This window comes from Neoarius graeffei, chromosome 7, assembly GCF_027579695.1.
Source record: "Neoarius graeffei isolate fNeoGra1 chromosome 7, fNeoGra1.pri, whole genome shotgun sequence".
Classification (NCBI taxonomy): Eukaryota; Metazoa; Chordata; class Actinopteri; order Siluriformes; family Ariidae; genus Neoarius; species Neoarius graeffei.
In genome coordinates, this window is record NC_083575.1 from 28727498 (window position 1) to 28750326 (window position 22829).

General features: G+C 40.7%; 1 protein-coding gene across 1 annotated transcript in view; it reads left to right on the forward strand.

Moving 5' to 3' along the window:
• Positions 1 to 5907: 5907 nt before the first annotated feature.
• The window catches only part of LOC132889215 (glycine N-acyltransferase-like protein Keg1), a 31373-nt gene continuing 14451 nt past the window's right edge, over positions 5908 to 22829 (forward strand). Inside the window, 1 exon segment of the mRNA XM_060925480.1 lies at positions 5908 to 6101. Coding sequence (XP_060781463.1) covers positions 6027 to 6101 — 75 coding nt within the window. The 5' untranslated portion in view covers positions 5908 to 6026.

Sequence of the window (22829 nt, forward strand, 5' to 3'; positions counted from 1 at the left end):
CGTACATTTATCTTGGCATCAGTCTTATCCCATTGAAATGTAGAGGTTTTGATAGAGTAATATCCATTTGTGTTGTAGTTCTGATAACAGTAAGATCATTTTGTATCTCTGGTAATTTTGTATCTGTGTTCTACTTCTGATAAGAATAAGATCATTTTATACCTGGTAATATGCATCTGTGGAGTAAAAATAATCATTGGATTTCAGATATCCTTGTTTTATTAAAATATGGAGATTGACTCTTAAAATTGGCTCTCTCTCTCTACTGTCTCTTCTTTTGTTGTTTGCCTTGTCGCTCTCTCTCTTTCTGGTTTGATCTGAGCAATAAAAACTGTCAGAATTTTGGCAAATGCTGGAGTAATCTCAAACCTGTTTCACTGTGGAGCTTACTTGGGGCACATTGTTAGTGGCAGTTTGCTATCTTTTTTTCTGAATTTACAGCAAGGAGATATGGCATGTGCCAAGTAGGGATGACCATTATTCTGCATGTGTGTTTCAAGACTGACTTTTGAGGGCCCCATGTCTGTATTTCGCCTAGGGCCCCAAAATGGCTAGAACCGCCCCTGGAGCCGCATTCACCAATTGCTTTGCAACGGCCATAGGTTCGTACATATATGGTTTCACCTCAAGATATTTAATTTGGAGAGTCACTACTTCAAAATCGCTATCGCTTTCAGACATTTTACACAACCTCTCACGACCAAAGTCCGTACATGTGTGCTCGGTTCGCAAGTAAACACAGAACTGCTCCCAGTCTGTTTGGCTTAAATGACGTCACGACGACGGCCCCCTGGCGGTGAAAGTGCGCATAAGTGAGATGTAAACAAACTTTCGGAAATTGGGCAAAACAGTATATTTTAACCATTTTATTTAATTTTAGGGTGCAAATTAGACACTAGGAAGATTGAATTCGCTTTTTGGGTCGTTCTTTTAGAAAATAAAGTTTATATTCTATGTTTCACCTCCGACCCTTGCCGATGACCTTTAAGCTTTCACTTCCTGTTGGTTAAAACTGGAAAATGTTTGTGGTGCAGAAGAGGCTACACACTTGCTACGTGTGAATGTATTTCTACCCTCATTTAAGGACTGATAAATCAATGTCGTAAGTTGATCTATTTCATTGTTTGTGCTGAAGTTTATGTATTAAGTAACATTTGATTTAAAAACGAGCTGTTAAAAGTTGAAGGTTAAAAAAGGGAATTTGTGGCTAATAACCAGACCCTCCAGGATGTTGCGATTTGCAACTTCAACGCAAATTCAACCAATCCCCGCGAATTCAGGGCGGTGTTGCAATTATATCCAATCACTGCAGCTTTCCCGCAAATTTGACCAATCGTTGGCGTCGTCTTGAGGTGACGTCCATAGATTTGGTGATGTCGACAAACTACCTTCCGCCTTACTTCTGTGTATACGTTCAAGAGAAGCAGCGTGCGCGCAGTGTTGCCAGATTGGGCGGTTTTAAGTGCATTTTGGCGGGTTTTGAACATATTTTGGGCTGGAAAACGTCAGCAGTATCTGGCAACACTGCATGTGCGACTTTATAGGCTTAAATTCTGTTACTGAAAGTGTTAGATTTAAAGCCATGATTTAAGTTAGTTTTATAGCTGCAGAACGTGATTTAGGATTGTTAGATTTAACCAGTCTCTTCAGTGTTGAATTTGAAATTGAAATGATTGAATGTTAGATTTAATGTTAGATTTAAAGCTGCATTAAGTGATTTAAGTTAGTTTTGTAGTTTTAGAATGCAGAATGTAATTTAGGATTGTTAAGACTTTATGATTTTAATGTTAAGACTTTATGATTTTAATATTTTAGAGCTTTAAGATCCTTTATTATTTTAGACTATTACATGTACTATAACAGTGATTTTAAACTATCCCTGTGTAACCTGACCTTCCTCCAGTGGAGAAGACACACACTTCTTTGCTAGACTAGACATAAACATGTCTTTGTTTAAAATTGTCGTAAAAACATCTCGCACGCTTTGACGTGCGTAAATGCTGAAATTGCTGAAACATCCGTTGATATGAAATATTATTTTGCTTATGATTGAAGGTTTCATTTACACACACACACACACACACACACACACACACACACACATACATATATTAATGGAATTAAGGAACTCCATTGGAATTAAGATGTGATTTGCTGACTTAGCACAAGATATCCACACATTTACATACGCACACACAACACACACACATCCTACACCAATCCCTCTACACGCACGTACATAGCCAAGGCCACACACAAACACACACACACCCACAATCCACACACACACACCCCTCTCATACACACACACACACACACACACACACACACACACATTCTACACACATACATTCTACACACACCCTTCTCATACACACACACCCTTCTCTCACACACACACACACACACACACACACACACACACACACACACACACACACACATTCGACAGACACAATACATAAACACAGCTGCCGTTTAGAGAGATAAACAGACATTAGAGATTATAATTTGTTATAAAAGGTTGTTTGTAATATTTCATCTTTGGAGAGAAAACTGTGAATAAACAGCAGTGAAACCGATCTCTGGTTCTCTGTTTTTTTTTCGCGGTGTTTTCGCTCCAGAATTCTGTAGGTGGCACGAGGGCATTAGTCTCGAGAAGAAGCTGTTCCAGCTGGGGGAACATTTACAGAAAGTGTGTTATGTTTACAGTGAAGGACTGTGTGCACTTGACATTTTTTTTTTTTTTACTTAATACAAGAAATTAATGGATGCCAACATTTTTGCCAAAATGGTATTTTATTTTCCATTGTTTAGGCAGCTTCAGCATCATACTGTGAGATTCTGTTCAAATTGTTGTTTTTTTTCTTCTTTGAAGCCTGAGCCATTTATTTTATTAGTTTATAATTATTGTTTAATTTAGTCTTCAGGAGAGACTGCCTGCGCACAGTACGAGTATTAATAGTTTTTTTTTTCTTACATGAAAGCTGAGGCATTTATATTATATTTTAAGGTAACTTCATGTTGTGCTGTGAGGTTCTATGCACTTTAACTTTTGAACCAACAGGTGCATTTGGATAAGTAAAGCCTATTTTTCTGCATTTTTGTAGTCCTGGTAATCTTTTATATTGGTAAAGTTGTTTATAGGACCATTTCTCAGTGTCTGTTTTTTAATCAATAGTTTATCAATAATAACTTAATATTTAACATATCACTCAATTTTAATCACAAAAAGAGAAAATCGCAACAATTTCTCGCAACTTTCACTTCCCCCCGCAATGTAATCGCAACAAAAACCTAAAAAACACCACAACTTTCATCGCAATTTTTTGGAAACCCCCCTGCAACATGAGACATTTTAGTCCGCAACAATCACAAAAAGGCCTGTGAAATCCTGGAGGGACTGGATAATGTCAGCTTGAACCAGGGGCGTCACTAGGCCTTTTTTTACTGGGGCACGTGCCCCAGTAAAAATCAGCTGTGCCCCAGTAAGAAAATGTTGAAAGATTTTCGTAACAAACTAGTTTCTTTGGCAGATCATTTTATCTACTGTAAGTTGTAGGACAGAGTGTGTTTCAAACTTCTATCGCCTCTTCTTTCTAACTAGTTTTCTGATTGGTCTGGGAGATCCTCACTGTAAACATGGCATGCCATGAGTCCATTTAACCTACTGGAGAGATGAGTCTACTCTTTGGATGAGTCAGAGAACAGGCTCTGGGTGAGTTAAGGTAGCGTGAAGTTTTTGCAACAAAACTAAGCAAACCATATCCTAACAAACCCATTAAACTACATCGAATTAAACGATATTAAATTACTTTTCCAGATGGATATCAGACAATTCTTCTCACGAAGCAGAGACGGGGCAGGGAAACAGTGACAGATGAGGAGGAGGGTGAGAGAGGTAAGATTAAGGTTGTAGGCTATGTGCTAGTCAGTCATAACTAGCCAGCTATGTTCGTGAATCATGAGAGTTGAGGTTGCATAATAGAAAACTTGAATCAAATGCATAACAAAATTAGTTAGGTTATTCAGCTGTTCCATGAAATGTTTGGCAGGTTTACTGCATATGAAAGACAATAGAGTATGTTTAAATAAACATCTTAATGCACTCTTGAACAGACTCATCTCATTATCTGTAGCCGCTTTATCCTTCTACAGGGTCGCAGGCAAGCTGGAGCCTATCCCAGCTGACTACGGGCGAAAGGCGGGGTACTCCCTGGACAAGTCGCCAGGTCATCACAGGGCTGACACATAGACACAGACAACCATTCACACTCACATTCACACCTACGCTCAATTTAGAGTCACCAGTTAACCTAACCTGCATGTCTTTGGACTGTGGGGGAAACCGGAGCACCCGGAGGAAACCCACGTGGACATGGGGAGAACATGCAAACTCCACACAGAAAGGCCCTCACCGGCCACGGGGCTCGAACCCGGACCTTTTTGCTGTGAGGCGACAGCGCTAACAATTACACCACCGTGCCGCCCTGAACAGACTCTCCCTTTTTAACTTTACCAGTAGATGTATATCAGGAACGTTAAGGTGCATTGTGTGGGGGGGCATTTTGTGTGTGTGTTGGGGGGGGCAGTGCCCCAGTAAAGCTTAATTCCTGTGACGCCCCTGGCTTGAACCTAGTAACAGTGGAAAGTTCAGGAGTTAAAAGCTCTATAGTTCCAGCAGGCTGCATAGACAAATTATTTTTGGAGACATTTTTGTAAAGCAGTGTGGCGTGTAATGTTCCTTTAAGTGTGCTGCAAAATAAGCTGAGTAAGTTGCTGCGTTCATGTGCTATGGGAATTATGGTAAATACCAAACGCCGACATGGAAAGCACACATGAATGCCCCCTCTTGTGGTATTTTCCACTGGGCAACTCGTAGAAAATTTTGATACACGAGTTGCCGAGATGAGATGAACTTTAACCTTTTCAACATGGTGGCGAGAGGTACAAGACACTTGAATGTTAAGCATTGTACGCTACTAAAGTTTTTTTTTTACTAGTACTAGTGGGTAGTTTTTTGTGTCTATGCAATGTTGCGTCATTAACAAGTGTAATATAATACGTTAGAAATCTGTTTCCTTTAAAAATGTGTTGTTATGGTTTGTTTTTACCTATCCAGAGCAGACGCTATTGCTAACGATAGCTAACTAACTATTGCTAACTTGAATCTGGTCCACCATCTTTAATTTGTCAACAACAACAAAAGCATGTGAACACAACACACTGGTAAATACCACTTCCCAACTGGAAAATATCATCTTCCCATAGCACATGAACGCAGCAAGTGTTTTTTAAAAAATGTGGGCAGGACTTGAGAGCGACCGAATGAGCTCAAATGAGCAGCACCAAAATTAGCCTAGAATTTCTAAAATGCTAGGACTATGGCAGGGGCAGTGGGACAGGGAGAGTAAGGGCAGCTTTCTGCGCACTGTACAAGAAAAGGTTCCCACTAGAAGACAGGGTACTTGGAGTTGGAAAGAAGAGCAAGTTATAACAAGACTTAGGATAGGACACACTAGACTAAATCATAACCTCTACATCATTGGCAAGCATGCCACAGGTCACTGTGTTAACTGCAGCGAAATGGAGACTGTTAGACATGTTTTGTTAGAATGCCAAGCATACAGTAGACAGAGAAGCGTTCTACTAGAAGAGGTTCGAGAACTAGGGGAGACCAGTCTCACTCTTGAGAGATTATTTGCCTTTTCAGTACCGTCAGCTTGGAGATTTGTTCTTATGTTCCTGAAGAATACTGGCATTTTTGACAGGATTTAGTTGTTTTTTTTTTGTCACTCCTCCATTGAAGCTCCACACCTCATTGCAATGTCGCAATAATACAGTTGGTGGCGATAATGCACCATAGTGGATGCCAACCGCCAATAAATTGGAAAGAAGAAGAAGAAGAAGAAGAAGTAGCCTAGAATTTCTGATGTGTTAGTGTACACGTGCTGGCTTTAATAGCAATCACTGGCCAAGCTCACAAGAGTCTATTCAGAAGAACGAGTGGATTTTGAGTTCAAGCCATGAAGGTGCTGAGCACGGAGGAGCTGAGGAAAGCTGAAGAAGCTCTCAAACATTACTTTCCCCAGTCCAAACAGGTCTGTAAACCATACCGTTCATGCACGATAAATGTCTCAAAGGTATCTATTTGGGTTTATTAATGGCTCGTGAAATCAGTGTTTTAGGGACTCATTAAGGAGTGAGTGACTTATTTTTCATTGCAGATGGATGTTTTTCAGTGTTTGTGAAAAGGACAAAGTGAAAAAAGGGAACAGGAAAAATATGATTAAGTCTCATAGTGCCACAAACTATCAGATGATGTCATTTATCTGAGAATATACATGGCACATGGCTTAAACAATTGCTTATTGGAAAGAAATGCTGGATAATGTAACAGTCAAATCTTAAGTTTGGTTTTATTAATAACTAACCTATGTTGGCTTTTGGGACTCATTAACTAGAAGTCTATGTCCTTGAACGTAGAACATACAGTTAGGTCCATAAATGTTTAGACAGAGGCAACGCATGGCCGTAACTATCATTGACACTGAGGTCATGTCCTCGGTATTTTTTTCAGAAATTTCAAATTGGACTACGCTGAATTCGAGCAGTGATCAATGTAAAACGCAGCGTCTGCATCCACATGTCATCTGTATTTCCCCCCAATAAAATTCACATTTGTCTAATGCAGACCCGGCGCCAGACACGGACTGACGGACGGGCCTTGAATTGCTTTTGGGGGGGGCACACATTTTATACGCCAAGCCAGGGCAACACAACTGTTTCTAGCAACCCAGGACAGCAGCACAGACGTGACGAGTTAAATATTCTAAGAAACCTATAAAGCAACCAAAACAACTTTCCAAAATGTATCAAACATTGCTCAGCATATTAAAGGGGTAGTTCGGGATTTTTGACATGAATCTGTATGGCATCCCCATCAATAGTGTCGTGCAAACACACTGACTTACCCCTGACAGCATCCTGTGAGTCCAGACGAAAGTAGTCCAGCAAGTTTGTTGGGGTCACGAAAGTAAAACGTTTTTCGTCTCAAAACAGTATGTGTTCAAAAGAGTGATATATTTGCATCACAAAACCGTTGCCAAATAAAAAGTCAGACCTCGAAATCGCTTGGCACTATTTTCTCTCCCTCGGTATCACTGCGCGCTGTCATGTTGACATCTGCACAGGAATCAACACCTTTCCCATTGTTTGGCAGTGATTAGGAGTTCAGATCAGCGGCGCTAACAAGCTAATTTGAGAGCAAGAACAGCGACAAATTTATCACCTTCTATAACCTATACAATAATATATTTGTGAAAATGGTGCGCACTTGCGACTATCCAGGCTGTAGCAACAAAGATGTGGCTGAATCTCCGCACACATTTCACCGTTGTAGTCAGACATGTTGTCGCTAACTTTGCTAGCAGTAAACAATGTAGTGATGTGTCGGTCGCGAACGATCCGGTTCAAAGAGCCGGCTCTTTGAAGTGAACGACGGGAGCCGGCTCTTCGGTGGGAGCCGAGTTGGGGAGCCGAATTAGTTTTTTGTCCTTAGGTGCCTCAGAGAGAGAGAGAGAGTTCAGCTCAGCTGAAGGATGATTGTCTATTTGACAACCATGATTATTGTTTTGTTGCCGTGAATTCCTAAAGCTCATGATATAAATTGTCGCTCATAAATTGACAGGTTCGGTCGGCAACTGCCTTGGCATGGCCAGATTAATCTGCGGTATACAACGAGACAGCAGTCATTATAACAGGAGCATATTTGCTGTTCCAGCGGCTTCTCATTACTGGTGGAGCAGAGTGCGGCACTTTTTTCTCTTTTTACATGCGCTCAAGGTGCCACATATTTTGTTGCACATTGTTCTGTGTTTGTTAAAATAATTTCCAACTTTGCTTCATAGTTTCTTAGGCCTGATTTATACTTCATAATTTATTTTGTGGCATTTTGTTCAAGGTCGAGTATGAAATAAAGCCATAAAGGATAAACAGTTGATGTCTTCTGTGTATTTTATATTGGTAATATAACACAGTTTTGCATTATGTTTGTGAGAAAATAATTTATTAATTGGTAAGTTTTATTTCTATAGCTAGAACATTGTTACACTGCTATACTTTACAAAGATTTACAATGGCTACAAAAACTAAAAAATAAAATGGAAAACATCCTAATGATAAAATATAAATAATAATGTAATTAATTAACTAGTTAATTGCAGCAATTAAATCAAAAATAAAATCTCAGGAGCCGAAAGAGCCGGCTCCTTATAGTAAGAAGAGCCAAAAGAGCCGGCTCCCGAAAAAGAGCCGAAATTCCCATCACTAAAACAATGAATGAAACAGCCGTGGCTGTCACCTGGCGGCAGCGCGCAGTGATGAGAAGGGAGAGAAAATAGTGCCAAGCGATTTCGAGGTCTGACTTTTTATTTGGCAACGGTTTTGTGATGCAAATATATCACTCTTTTGAACACATACTGTTTTGAGACGAAAAACGTTTTACTTTCGTGACCCCAACAAACTTGCCGGACTACTTTCGTCTGGACCAAAACTGGACAAGAACTGGACTCACAGGATGCTGTCAGGGGTAAGTCAGTGTGTTTGCATGACACTATTGATGGGGATGCCATACAGATTCATGTCAAAAATCCCGAACTATCCTTTTAAAAGTTGTTTTTTTTTTTTTTTTTTGCTCCGCTGGCCTCACAACGCACAAAGCTGATTTCGGGTATCTACCGGAAGATGTCGTGATATGATCCCGTCCAGCAATAAAATGTGATTGGCTGAGACAGCTGCTGATTTACCCAGATACCATTTGAAGAAAAAATGCGATTGGTCGGTTGGTTCATTCCATTACATTAATCCATTGGTTCCCAAGAAATATTAGTCCACGTTTATAGCAATGATCCAGAAATTATTACTAGTGTTTCTGTACTCACGGAAAAGATAGTATGTGGCAAAATGGAGCTGGTTTATTGAAAAATTAAATTGTAAAAGTAATATCTACAACTCTGGCGATAATAACAGTCTATAACTGCATTGCATAGCCTACTTGTAACAATTCAAGTATACATATTTTATAACATTAAAGTATTTAGACATAGTGTAACCAAAAATTCATGTATTTTTGTACAAAATGTAATAAAAATTCCAATAAAACGATTATGTAGTAGGCTAATAAAAAGTAGGTTACAGGTATTTTGTACATAGGCCTACTGTAATTAATCAAGTATAAGCATTTTATTCATAATGTAATGAACAACGATATTCTGTTCTAATCAACAATTCAAATAATACCGTTTCGTTCATATTGTAATCAATAATTCAAGTACAATTTGTAGCCTATATATAGCAGGCGCACTGCAGTCAACAACTCAAGTAGGCTGTAATTATTTTGTACATACTGTAGGTCTGTTAAGAATTCAAGCTCGCCATTAGTAAAGCTGTAGGCGACGATGTGAAGCTGCGTGGAATCTTCACAAGACACTGTCCCTCCACTCATCCCTGAATTTTTTTGGTATGTCCTTCTCAAATGCCAATTTAATTAAATTAGCCTTGCGTGTGTGCAGCATACTTTGTCTGTGGTCGGTGAAAACATTCTTCAGTGTGGAAAACGAGTTCTCGCAGAGCGCAGTGCTTGTGCCAAAAGTCAGAGCGTGTTTCAGTGCTGTCATTACGCCTGGCATAGCCTCAAGGGGTTGGTGGAGATGTTTTAAAACTTTCGCTGTTGTCCATTCACCCCCATCAGGTGGTGCTGTGTTTTCCATCCTTCCTTGCAAAAATTGCCGAGCTACGGCGTACTCTGTATCAACTGCACTTGTGTTACTTAGTGCAAGTAAGGATTGCACTTTGGAGACGTCAAGAAAAGTGGGATCATTTGGGTCCAAGGCTTTGAGCGCATGCATCAAAGTACAGTTGTGCTCCCCAAACCGCTCCTTAATTTCCCCACAGATGGCGTCAATGCAGCTGAAGAATAATCTTCTTAATTGGCCCTGGCTATTTGGGTCATCGTGTTCAATGCTGCCCTCTACGACATACATACCAAACGCCGGGTTAACCGTGCGTTTTCTTTTTGCCACGGGCTCTGTGCCCTGGCAGCGCTCCAAGAGGGCCATGAATTCAGTGTCAGAGCGCAAGTTTTCGATGCATGCACAGGCTGAACTGACAAGTTGTGCGCCAGTCAAAAGGTCCATGTCCTCTGCCTGTAGCATGGTATTGGGGGGGGGGGGGGTCCAAGTATGACAATACTCTGTGCACCATCTCAGTGATGAACCTAAAGCTGGGCTCAGTTATTGTCCGAAGTAAACCCACTGCTTCAATTCGCACTTCTGCACTACAGGTTTTCATGGCGTCAATTTCCTGGAAGAGGACGATAAGGTCATCAAATGATTTTAAAATTGCAGAGACTGTGTTTAAGTGACCTGTCCAGCGTTGTTCCAAGAGACGTTTCAATCGTTCGCCCTTGTACAAAATGCCCACAGTTGGTTTTCGGCAGAATTTGTAAAGCATATTGCAGGTATTGAAAAAATTCACCAGAAGCTGCTCTGCTGCCAGGGCATGTGTGACCACCAGATGTAATTGGTGATTGAAGCAGTGAACATATGGTATATCACGTCGTAGTTTTTGTTGAAGTTTTTGAACACCTCCATGTTTGCCCGACATCAGAGAGGCGCCGTCATATACTTGACTGATAATTTTCTGCGGACTCAATCCTGCTTTGGTAAGTTCTCCGATGATGGTATCAGTCAGTGTGGCAGCATCCCCCTCATTCACTGTAGCGATTGTCAAAAGGCGCTCAGTTGGCTCAAACAAATCATTGACGAAACGCAGAACGATTGAAATGTTCTCTTTCCCCGTGGGATCTCGAGTGCCATCCACTTTTATGGTGTAGAACGATTCTCCAACCTCTCTCACAATGTGCTCTGTGACCATTGTAGACATTATGTCTACTATTTCGTTCTGAATTTCGTGGCAGGTGTATCTAGCATTGCATGGTATCGCTTGGGCTATTTTGGCCAACTCGGGATCTTTCCTCAATGTGTATTCGAATAAGGACACAAAAAAAACACATCCATCTTCATTCATACTGTCAAACGAGTCGCGGTCACCTCTAAACGGTAGCTGGTTTACTGATAGGAACTCGATGGCATCTACTATTGATGATAAATAGTACCTGTTTCGCTGCAACTGATCGGCATTGAGTAAAGTTGAGATTTCTTTGCCAGCCTCTTTGCGCGTCTCCCTGTCCTTCCACATAGCTTCGCATATAAGATGTTCTTTCGATGTTGCATGTTTATTTAGTCCTTTTCCCTTTTCTACAGCATGTTTCCAATCACGGAATCCACTCAGTGTGAATGTAGACTCGGTATGCGAGGAGAGATGTTGGAATATGCGGCAGGGGTAACAGAAAGCACTGTCTTTTTCCACCGAGTATTCCAGCCAGTCTCTGTTTTTGTACCACTCGGCGTTGAATGATCTATTTTTGCCTGAGAAAACACTTTTTGGAAAGTTTTTCAAGACAATTTGATTTGGTTTATCGACACCCAGATCCTCCGAGCCTGGTTCAGTCGTCAGTGAGCCTTGGTTAGCATCTGCATTCTGTATTGTAGGCGCTGGTTCTGGAGATAAGTCAGTGTTTGAGGATGTTTGGGTTTTCTCCACGCCACTCTCCTGGTTTTTAAAGAAACGTCTGATGTCCATCTCTTCCGCCTATACTTTATTTTGGATTGTTTTCTTTGACTGATAGGCTAGGGACATTGACGTTAAAAGTTCCAATACAAGCTTAGCTTAGGCTACACAATTTCCGTTTAACCCGGATAATAACGAATGAACCGATCAGCCGATTTTGAATAGTTTCAATACATTTTTTAATTGAGCACATTTTTTTTATTATTGTTATACTGAAAAACTTTGACTTGTAGTTTACAGGGGTTTTTTTTGAGGGGAAAAAAAAAACCAAAGAAGAAGAAGCTGTGACGGGCTCCTATCAGGCCAAGTGCTGTCACTCGCCGGCCACTTTCAGGCATCTTTTTCGGATTAGTGAGACCAGACCCTCTGAAAATGAATGGGAAGATATCAATAGTGGACTCTGTGAAAACTAACGGTCGCGAAGAGCATATGATTGAAATTGCCATGAAAAGTTGATTATACTTGAGTGTTAGGTTGGTTCTCATGACTCAGAAAAAGCTTTAAAATCCACTTTTCTCATGGATTATTTTGATACTGCGCAGGCGCAGTACTTCTATAACGGCAGGAGAGGGACAGCGGAGCACGAAGCTGCAAGATGATTGGAAAGCTGTTGGTTCAGATCGACATATGATTGGTTGTTGGCAGGGGAACAGGTGGGATATTTCCAGACCCGTACTGCCGTCAGAGATGGTTGATTAGAATGTTTGCTGCCGTTACGAACTGTCCCCATTCATTTCTATGGACGATTTCTTCAGTGACCTGTCTCCTATGAAAAAAAGTCTCTGCTCTGGGTTCCAGCAGGGCGGGCCCACATGAGTCTCAGGGCGGGCACGGCCCCCTAAGGCCTGCCCATGGCGCCGGGCCTGGTCTAATGTCATCTGAAATCTCTCAGCCTCTATCTCTATCGTTGCCGTGTCTAACGCAGCGTCACGCGACGTAGCCTATACTAGTGTCGGCCGGGGAAGTTGGGTTTTGGATAAAACGGGCAGGGTGTAGTCTACGCTCTATCACATATGCCTACCTAACCTAACATAGGCTAATAGTCACATCGCATTATAGAGCTTTACCCGAGCGCAAAATGAAAACGTTGCAACAAACTAAATTAAGGTTTGGACAGCCAACAGAAGAGCAGGGAAAGAGAAGGAGGGAAGGTGAGAAAATATTGTCAGTGCAGTGGCAGACCGGTCAGCGGTGTCATGCCAACTTTCCAAGGGGAAACGTTTCATTGTCATTGCCTATTACATTTTAGTTAGCATTTCGAGAAACATTCAAAACTACGTTGTCACAGGCAGCCCTGTGCAGGGCTGAGTAAACGGGCTTGTTTGAGTAACTCTCTCTCACTCACTCACACACACACACACACACATACAGACACACACACACAAATAATACACTCTCACTAGGGCTGCACGATTATGGAAAAAATGATAATCACGATTATCTTGATCAAAATTGTAATCACGATTATTAATCCTGATTATTCTTGATGTTAGGGAAATCACTTAAATTTTATTTCACTATATTCAAACAAACAATATGAACAGCTTTCAGTGCAGAATGAAATTTAAAAGAGAAATTCTGATTTCCAAATGACAAATAAATGAAATTTATCCAAGAAATTACCAAAGGTTGAAGGAACTGAAAACTCAATTGCAACAATTACATAGCATTATACTGAGGCCTACAAGTTTTTAGCTAGAAAGACCAGCCTATCAACATGCTCTGGCTTTAAACATGAGCGAAGGCAGGTCACAACATTGCCTCCAGTGCTAAATACGCTCAATCTGTTACCTACTCTCACGCTATCACCCCTTGAAGAAGATACCGCTGCACTGAAGCTCTGCGCACTTGGCTTGCTTGCTTATTTAGGCGGAGTAATGAAACCTTACATGCGTCGGTTCGCCCCCTAATGGTTTGGCGGAGTACTGGTCAAAAAGTGCTTGATCAGATATGCAGCAGAGCTCGCATTTTAAATGGAAATAAATCGTGATTTTCATTTAATTTAATCGTGGCAGCCAAAATCGCGATTTTCGATTAAATTCGATTAATTGTGCAACCCTAACTCTCACGCACTCTCTCTAATACAGGGGTGGGCAATTATTTTTAAAAATAAGGATAAAAATCCTGGCTACGGCCCTGATGTCATTTATCTGAGAATATACATGGCACATGGCTTAAACAATTGCTTATTGGAAAGAAATGCTGGATAATGTAACAGTCAAATCTTAAGTTTGGTTTTATTAACAACTAACCTATGTTGGCTTTTGGGACTCATTAACTAGAAGTCTATGTCCTTGAACGTTGAACATACAGTTAGGTCCGTAAATGTTTAGACAGAGACAACGTTTTTCTAATTTTGGTTCTGTACATAACCACAATGAATTTTGAACAAAACAATTCAGATGCAGTTGAAGTTCAGACTTTCAGCTTTAATTCAGTGGGTTGAACAAAATGATTGCATAAAAATGTGAGGAAGTAAAGCATTTTTTAAACACAATCCCTTCATTTCAGGGGCTCAAAAGTAATTGGACAAATTATTCATTCATTCATTCATTATCTCTAGCCGCTTTATCCTTCTACAGGGTCACAGGCAAGCTGGAGCCTATCCCAGCTGACTACGGGCGAAAGGCGGGGTACACCCTGGACAAGTCGCCAGGTCATCACAGGGCTGACACATAGACACAGACAACCATTCACACTCACATTCACACCTACGGTCAATTTAGAGTCACCAGTTAACCTAACCTGCATGTCTTTGGACTGTGGGGGAAACCGGAGCACCCGGAGGAAACCCATGTGGACACGGGGAGAACATGCAAACTCCACACAGAAAGGCCCTCGCCGGCCCCGGGGCTCGAACCCAGGACCTTCTTGCTGTGAGGCGACAGCGCTAACCACTACACCACCGTGCTGCCCTTGGACAAATTAAATAATTGTAAATAAAATATTCATTTCTAATACTTGGTTGAAAACCCTTTGTTGGCAATGACTGCCTGAAGTCTTGAACTCATGGACATCACCAGACGCTGTGTTTCCTCATTTTTAATGCTGTGCCAGGCCTTTACTGCAGTGGTTTTCAGTTGCTGTTTGTTTGTGGGCCTTTCTGTCTGAAGTTTAGTCTCTAACAAGTGAAATGCATGCTCAATTGGGTTGAGATCAGGTGACTGACTTGGCCATTCAAGAATATTCCACTTCTTTGCTTTAATAAACTCCTGGGTTGCTTTGGCTTCGTGTTTTGGGTCATTGTCCATCTGTATTATGAAACGCCGACTAATCAGTTTGGCTGCATTTGCCTGGATTTGAACAAACAGTATGTCTCTGAATACCTCAGAATTCATCCGGCTGCTTCTATCCTGTGTCACATCAATAAACACTAGTGACCCAGTGCCACTGGCAGCCATGCATGCCCAAGCCATCACACTGCCTCTGCTGTGTTTTACAGATGATGTGGTATGCTTTGGATCATGAGCTGTACCATGCCTTCACCATACTTTTTTCTTTCCATCATTCTGGTAGAGGTTGATCTTGGTTTCATCTGTCCAAATAATGTTCTTCCAGAACCGTGCTGGCTTTTTTAGATGTTTTTTAGCAAAGTCCAATCTAGCCTTTTTATTCTTGAGGCTTGAGTGGCTTGCACCATGCAGTGAACCCTCTGTATTTACTTTCATACAGTCTTCTCTTTATGGTAGATTTGAATATTGATAGGCCTACCTCCTGGAGAGTGTTGTTCACTTGGTTGGCTGTTGTGAAGGGGTTTCTCTTCACCATGGAAATTATTCTGCAATCATCCACCACTGTTGTCTTCTGTGGGCGTCCAGGTCTTTTTGCATTGATGAGTTCACCAGTGCTTGCTTTCTTTCTCAGGATGTACCAAACTGTACATCCTAAATCCTACTCCTAATATTGTAGCAATTTCTCGGATGGGTTTTTTCTGTTTTCGCAGCTTAAGGATGGCTTGTTTCATCTGCATGGAGAGCTCCTTTGACCGCATGTTTTCTTCACAGCAAAATCTTCCAAATGCAAGCACCACACCTCAAATCAACTCCAGGCCTTTTATCTGCTTAATTGAGAATGACATAACGAAGGAATTGCCCACACCTGCCCATGAAATAGCCTTTGAGTCAATTGTCCAATTACTTTTGGTCCCTTTAAAAACAGGGTGGTACATGTTAAGGAGCTGAAACTCCTAAACCCTTCATCCAATTTTAATGTGGATACCCTCAAATGAAAGCTGAAAGCCTGGACTTTATGTCCATTATATAACTATAACCTGAATATGTTTCAGTAAACAGGTAAAAAAAACAACTTGTGTCAGTGTCCAAATATATATGGACCTAACTGTAGACATATCACGAGAAAACAACTGATCTGTGAAGATGTTGACAGAATTTGGACACAGGAAGCTCACAAATCATAGGTCGCTCTCTAACTATTATCGGAAAAAAAAATGTCACTGGATATTTATAAACCCAGTAAAAAGTTGGTCAGCATGATTTTGTTTTGACTGTCGGCATACACTTGGATCTTGAACCTCATCTCATCTCATTATCTCTAGCCGCTTTATCCTTCTACAGGGTCGCAGGCAAGCTGGAGCCTATCCCAGCTGACTACGGGCGAAAGGCGGGGTACACCCTGGACAAGTCGCCAGGTCATCACAGGGCTGACACATAGACACAGACAACCATTCACACCTACGGTCAATTTAGAGTCATCAGTTAACCTAACCTGCATGTCTTTGGACTGTGGGGGAAACCGGAGCACCCGGAGGAAACCCACGCGGACACGGGGAGAACATGCAAACTCCACACAGAAAGGACCTCGCCGGCCCCGGGGCTCGAACCCAGGACCTTCTTGCTGTGAGGCGACAGCGCTAACCACTACACCACCGTGCCGCCCCGATCTTGAACCTAAAGAGGAGAAAAGAACAAATGCCAGAAACTAAGAGACTGATCTCTTTGCCCAGCCAATGCAAATTATTCTGAAGCCTTTCTGAAGTATTTTTGTGTAAATCACTGTGATATTTATTTTGATTGTTTACTGAGACCTCAGGAGAGAAGTAGTGTGATGTCACATAATGCTAATGAAAACTAATCAAGCACTCCAAACCTGGAAGCAACAAATAGTCAGAAATATATGCTGGTGTTGGACATATCCATAACATAAATCTGAACAACAGCTAGAACAAGTCAGGATTTGGAGGCTTTACTCCACCAAACACTAACCCTCATGTTCCAGGCCTAGTAGAAATTTTGAATGGTTCATTTATACCAAAACAGAACATCAGAGTTTGTGAATTGTTTCTGTTTTGCAGAGGTCAGTGTCAAAATCAGTTATGATATAATATCTAACAATTATTCCATGACATCGAGTCGTACATAAGCTGATAGTCAATGAGGTGCGTATTGCCGAGTTGGCTACAAGCCGTGAATGACGACATTGAGTAGAATAACTGTTTTATTCTATCCACATTCACTGAATTTTGAGGAACAGAGTATTTTTTATTTTTTTGCAAATTCATTAAATAAAAACTTGATTTCAAATGAGCCAATATTTGGCATGAAATTTCAAAATGTCTCACTTTCGACATTTGATATGTTGTCTATGTTCTATTGTGAATACAATATCAGTTTTTGAGATTTGTAAATTATTGCATTCCGTTTTTATTTACAATTTGTACTTTGTCCCAACTTTTTTGGAATCGGGGTTGTGTGTGTGTATATGTATATATTAGGGCTGTCGAAGTTAACGCAATAATAATGCATTAACGCGATCTCAATTTATTGAGATAAAAAAAAATAGTGCCGGTAATGCAAATTCTAATTTGGCCCTGCGAGTCACCCGTAGTTCATGTTGAGGCTTGTCGCGCGCTGCTTCAATAAGTGTGAGTGATGGAGAAAGGTCTGTTAAACGGGAAGTTTCATTTCAAAAGAAGAGTGTGATTGAGTTGGTTTTGGTATGCACTTTGCAGTTCTAAAATACTTTTGTAAAGTGAGATTTCAGTATGCTGTAGCACTGTGATATGACACTAAATGTCTTTATTGAAGTCCAACTGCAATTTATTTTTGTTTGCACAGCACTGTGAAGTCCTATAGGCTGTGACTGAATACAACTCCAGCTCAATTGAAGTTTTATTTCATTTTTATTTTCTTTTGTCACACATGCCTGAACTGAGACACAGTAGGATGTGACTACATGTTTTATATTTGAGACTACAGCTCCCTAATCCATCACAAAATCCAATTTTGTGTTTTGTGTGTTCAGTACTGCCTAGTATGTGAGTGAATAAACTCCCTTACCATTTTCTCTTGTCCCAGCAGTTTTTAACAAGTACTTTTAGCATAAAATGTGTTCATTTTAATTGTAACATTTCACTTTAAAAGCCTTATTCATTTATATAGATTTTAAAAAATGTGATTAATCGCGATTAACTATATGAAATTCTGAGATTAATCGCGATTAAATTTTTTAATCGTTTGACAGCCCTAGTGTGTGTGTGTGTGTGTGTGTGTGTACAACCCCGATTCCAAAAACGTTGGGACAAAGTACAAATTGTAAATTAAAGCGGAATGCAATGATGTGAAAGTTTCAAAATTCCATATTTTATTCAGAATAGAACATAGATGACATATCAAATGTTTAAACTGAGAAAATGTATCATTTAAAGAGAAAAATTAGGTGATTTTAAATTTCATGACAACAACACATCTCAAAAAAGTTGGGACAAGGCCATGTTTACCACTGTGAGACATCCCCTTTTCTCTTTACAACAATCTGTAAACGTCTGGGGACTGAGGAGACAAGTTGCTCAAGTTTAGGGATAGGAATGTTAACCCATTCTTGTCTAATGTAGGATTCTAGTTGCTCAACTGTCTTGGGTCTTTTTTGTCGTATCTTCCGTTTTATGATGCGCCAAATGTTTTCTATGGGTGAAAGATCTGGACTGCAGCCTGGCCAGTTCAGTACCCGGACCCTTCTTCTACGCAGCCATGATGCTGTAATTGATGCAGTATGTGGTTTGGCAGTGTCATGTTGGAAAATTGCAAGGTCTTCCCTGAAAGAGACGTCGTCTGGATAGGAGCATATGTTGCTCTAGAACCTGGAGATACCTTTCAGCATTGATGGTGTCTTTCCAGATGCGTAAGCTGCCCATGCCACACGCACTAATGCAACCCCATACCATCAGAGATGCAGGCTTCTGAACCGAGCGCTGATAACAACTCGGGTCGTCCTTCTCCTCTTTAGTCCGAATGACACGGCGTCCCTGATTTCCATAAAGAACTTCAAATTTTGATTCATCTGACCACAGAACAGTTTTCTACTTTGCCACAGTCCATTTTAAATGAGCCTTGGCCCAGAGAAGACGTCTGTGCGTCTGGATCACGTTTAGATACGACTTCTTCTTTGAACTATAGAGTTTTAGCTGGCAACGGCGGATGGCACGGTGAATTGTGTTCACAGATAATGTTCTCTGGAAATATTCCTGAGCCCATTTTGTGATTTCCAATACAGAAGCATGCCTGTATGTGATGCAGTGCCGTCTAAGGGCCCGAAGATCACGGGCACCCAGTATGGTTTTCCGGCCTTGACCCTTACGCACAGAGATTCTTCCAGATTCTCTGAATCTTTTGATGATATTATGCACTGTAGATGATGTTCAAACTCTTTGCAATTTTACATTGTCAAACTCCTTTCTGATATTGCTCCACTATTTGTCGGCGCAGAATTAGGGGGATTTGGTGATCCTCTTCCCATCTTTACTTCTGAGAGCCGCTGCCACTCCAAGATGCTCTTTTTATACCCAGTCATGTTAATGACCTATTGCCAATTGACCTAATGAGTTGCAATTTGGTCCTCCAGCTGTTCCTTTTTTGTACCTTTAACTTTTCCAGCCTCTTATTGCCCCTGTCCCAACTTTTTTGAGATGTGTTGCTGTCCTGAAATTTCAAATGAGCCAATATTTGGCATGAAATTTCAAAATGTCTCACTTTCGACATTTTATATGTTGTCTATGTTCTATTGTGAATACAATATCAGTTTTTGAGATTTGTAAATTATTGCATTCCGTTTTTATTTACAATTTGTACTTTGTCCCAACTTTTTTGGAATCGGGGTTGTGTGTGTGTGTATGTATGTGTGTATATATATATATATATATATATATATATATATATATATATAAAACACCTTTTAAAAAGGCAAGACAAGTTTTTTATATAGCACATTTCATACACAGTGGCAGTTCAATGTGCTTTACAGAAGTAAAAGCAAAACAGTAAACAATAGAGAATAAAATTACATAAAATAAATGGGAAGAAATATAATAAGAATTAAACAATAGTAGAAATAAAATGAAGTAGAAGTTCAAATAGGGGGAGAAAAAGAAAAAAAAAAACCCCAGCAGAATAAAATAGAATAAAAGTTAAGTAAAATTTGAAACATGCAGAGACTGTAAAAGTAAAGATTATAAAACATGTAAAGAAGACAATATTAATTATTTAACAGAAAGCATCTGAAAACAGCTTGGTCTTTAACCTAGATTTGAAGCTGCCAACAGCAGGAGCATTTTTGATGTCCTCTGGCAGTTGGTTCCATAGCTGCACTGCATAGTAGGTAAAAGCTTCTTCACCATACTTTGTTTTAACAACAGGTTTTAATAGTAAATTTTTCTGTTGCGATCTGGTAGATCTGATTGGGTTAGGCCGCTGCAACATATCAGAGAGGTAATTGGGCCCTGTACCATTTAGAGATTTGTGCACCAGCAGCAATGCTTTAAAGTCAATTATGTAGCTTACTGGAAGCCAGTGAAGGGACCTTAGAATTGGAGTAATGTGCTCTGTTCTTTTTGTTCGTGTGAGAACCCTCGCCGCTGCATTTTGAACCAGCTGAAGTCGTTTGATGGTCTTTTTTGGCAGGCCTGTGAAAAGGCCATTGCAGTAATCAACCCTACTAGAGATGAAGGCATGTATCAGTTTTTCCAGATCATTTTTTGACATAAGTCCTCTTAGTTTGGAAATGTTTTTAGGTGATAAAATGTGATTTTTAGTGATTGCTTTCATGTGACTGTCAAAGTTTAGCTCGCTGTCAATGAAAACACCAAGATTTTTAACCATTTCTTTAGTTTTAATCCCTTTTGTGTCAAGAATAGTGGTAATCCTGAGTCTTTCATCTTTATTTCCAAATAGAATTACTTCTGTTTTATCTGTGTTCAGCTGAAGAAAATTTTGTGACATCCAGTTGTTGATTTGATCGATACACTGGTAGAGACATTCAAGGGGGGCATAATCATTAGGTGATAGAGCAAAATAAATTTGGGTGTCATCTGCATAGCAGTGATACAAAATTGAATTGTTATTGATAATTTGCCCAAGTGGGAGCATATAAAGATTGAAAAGTAATGGTCCAAGAATCGACCCCTGGGGGACACCACAAGTCAAGGACATTGACGTTGAGGAACAATTTCCCATGGTAACAAAGAAGCTTCTATCTTCTAAGTATGAATTTAACCAATTGATAACTTTACCAGTCAATCCAACCCAGTGTTCAAGTCGATATAGCAGTATGTTGTGATCAACAGTATCAAAAGCTGCACTGAGGTCCAGTAATACCAGGACCGATGTTTTGCCTGCATCAGTATTAAGATGTATGTCACTTATAACTTTAATCAGCGCTGTTTCAGTGCTATGATTGGCATGAAATCCTGACTGAAAATTATCAAAACGGCTGTTTGATATCAAGAAAGCAGTTAATTGATTGAAGACAATTTTTTCAAGGACTTTCCCGATGAATGGTAAATTTGATATTGGCCTGTAGTTATTTAATACTGAAGGATCCAGATTATTTTTTTTAAGTAGGGGCTTTACAACGGCTTTTTTCAGGGACACAGGAACAACGCCAGTCTCTAGGGATGTATTTATAATTTGAAGCACATCTGTAATTATAAGATGAAGAACAGACTTAAAAAAGTTGGTGGGCAGAATGTCCAACCAAAAAGCAGCATAATGGCATATAAGCAGCAGTATAAATTGCAGTATGTGGTTATTCAATGTAGGTAAACACATTTAGGTGCAGAGTGTGAGTCCAAGTCCAGATCAGGCCTCCAGCAGAGCTTTTACAGCCCTGGGGAAGAAGCTATTTTGCTGTCTTGCTATTTGTGACTTTCTGACCCTCAGCCTCCCAGAGAGAAGGGTGTCAAAAAGACATTGTCCAGGCCGAATGCAGTCAGTCCTAATCTTTGTGGCTCTGTTTCTCAGCCTGGCAGAGTAGATCTGTTCCAGGGATTGGAGATGAGTACCAATAATTTTTGATGCAGTCCTGATGATCCGCTGCACATCTTTCCTCTCCTCTGAGGTCCAGCTGGAGAACAACACTATGCATCCATAGCTCAGAACACTTTGTATGGCGCACTGGTAGACGTTGGTAAGGAGCTTCTGTGAAAGCCCAGTTTTCCTTAGGGATCGCAGGAAGAAGAGTCTCTGCTGGGCCTTCTTCACCACCTCTCTGGTGTTCACTCCCCATGTTAGGTCCTCTGAGAGGTGAACACTGAGGTACTTGAAGCTCCCCGCCTGTTCCACCTCCTCTCCAGAGATCACCAGGCTGGCATTTGTTTTATCCGGTCATTTCCTGAAGTCAGTGACAAGCTCCTTTGTTTTGTTGGTGTTGAGGAGCAAGTCATTGTTCTGACACCAAGATGTGAGGGCCTGAACTTCCTCTCTGTAGGCTGCCTCATCGCTGTTGGTTATCAACCCCACCACAGCTGTGTCATCTGCAAACTTGTATATTTTGTTTGAGTTATGAATGGGAGAACCGTCCTGTGTGAAGAGTGAGTAAAGGAGTGGACTAAGAACACAGCCTTGGGGGGTGCCAGTGTTTAAGATGGTGTTGGATGAGATGAAGTCTCCAAGTCTCACATGCTGTGGTCTGTTGGAGAGGAAGTCCTTAATCCAGCTACAGAGGTGGTGGTCCAGGCCCAGAGACAGCAGCTTGTTGACCAGCTTGCTCGGATTGACAGTGTTGAAGGCCGAGCTGAAGTCAACGAACAGTATCCTCACATAGGTGTCAGGGTTCTCCAGGTGAGTCAGTACGGTTTGAGCATGAGGAAGATGCTATCCTCAGTGCACCTGTTGGTTTTGTAGGCAAAC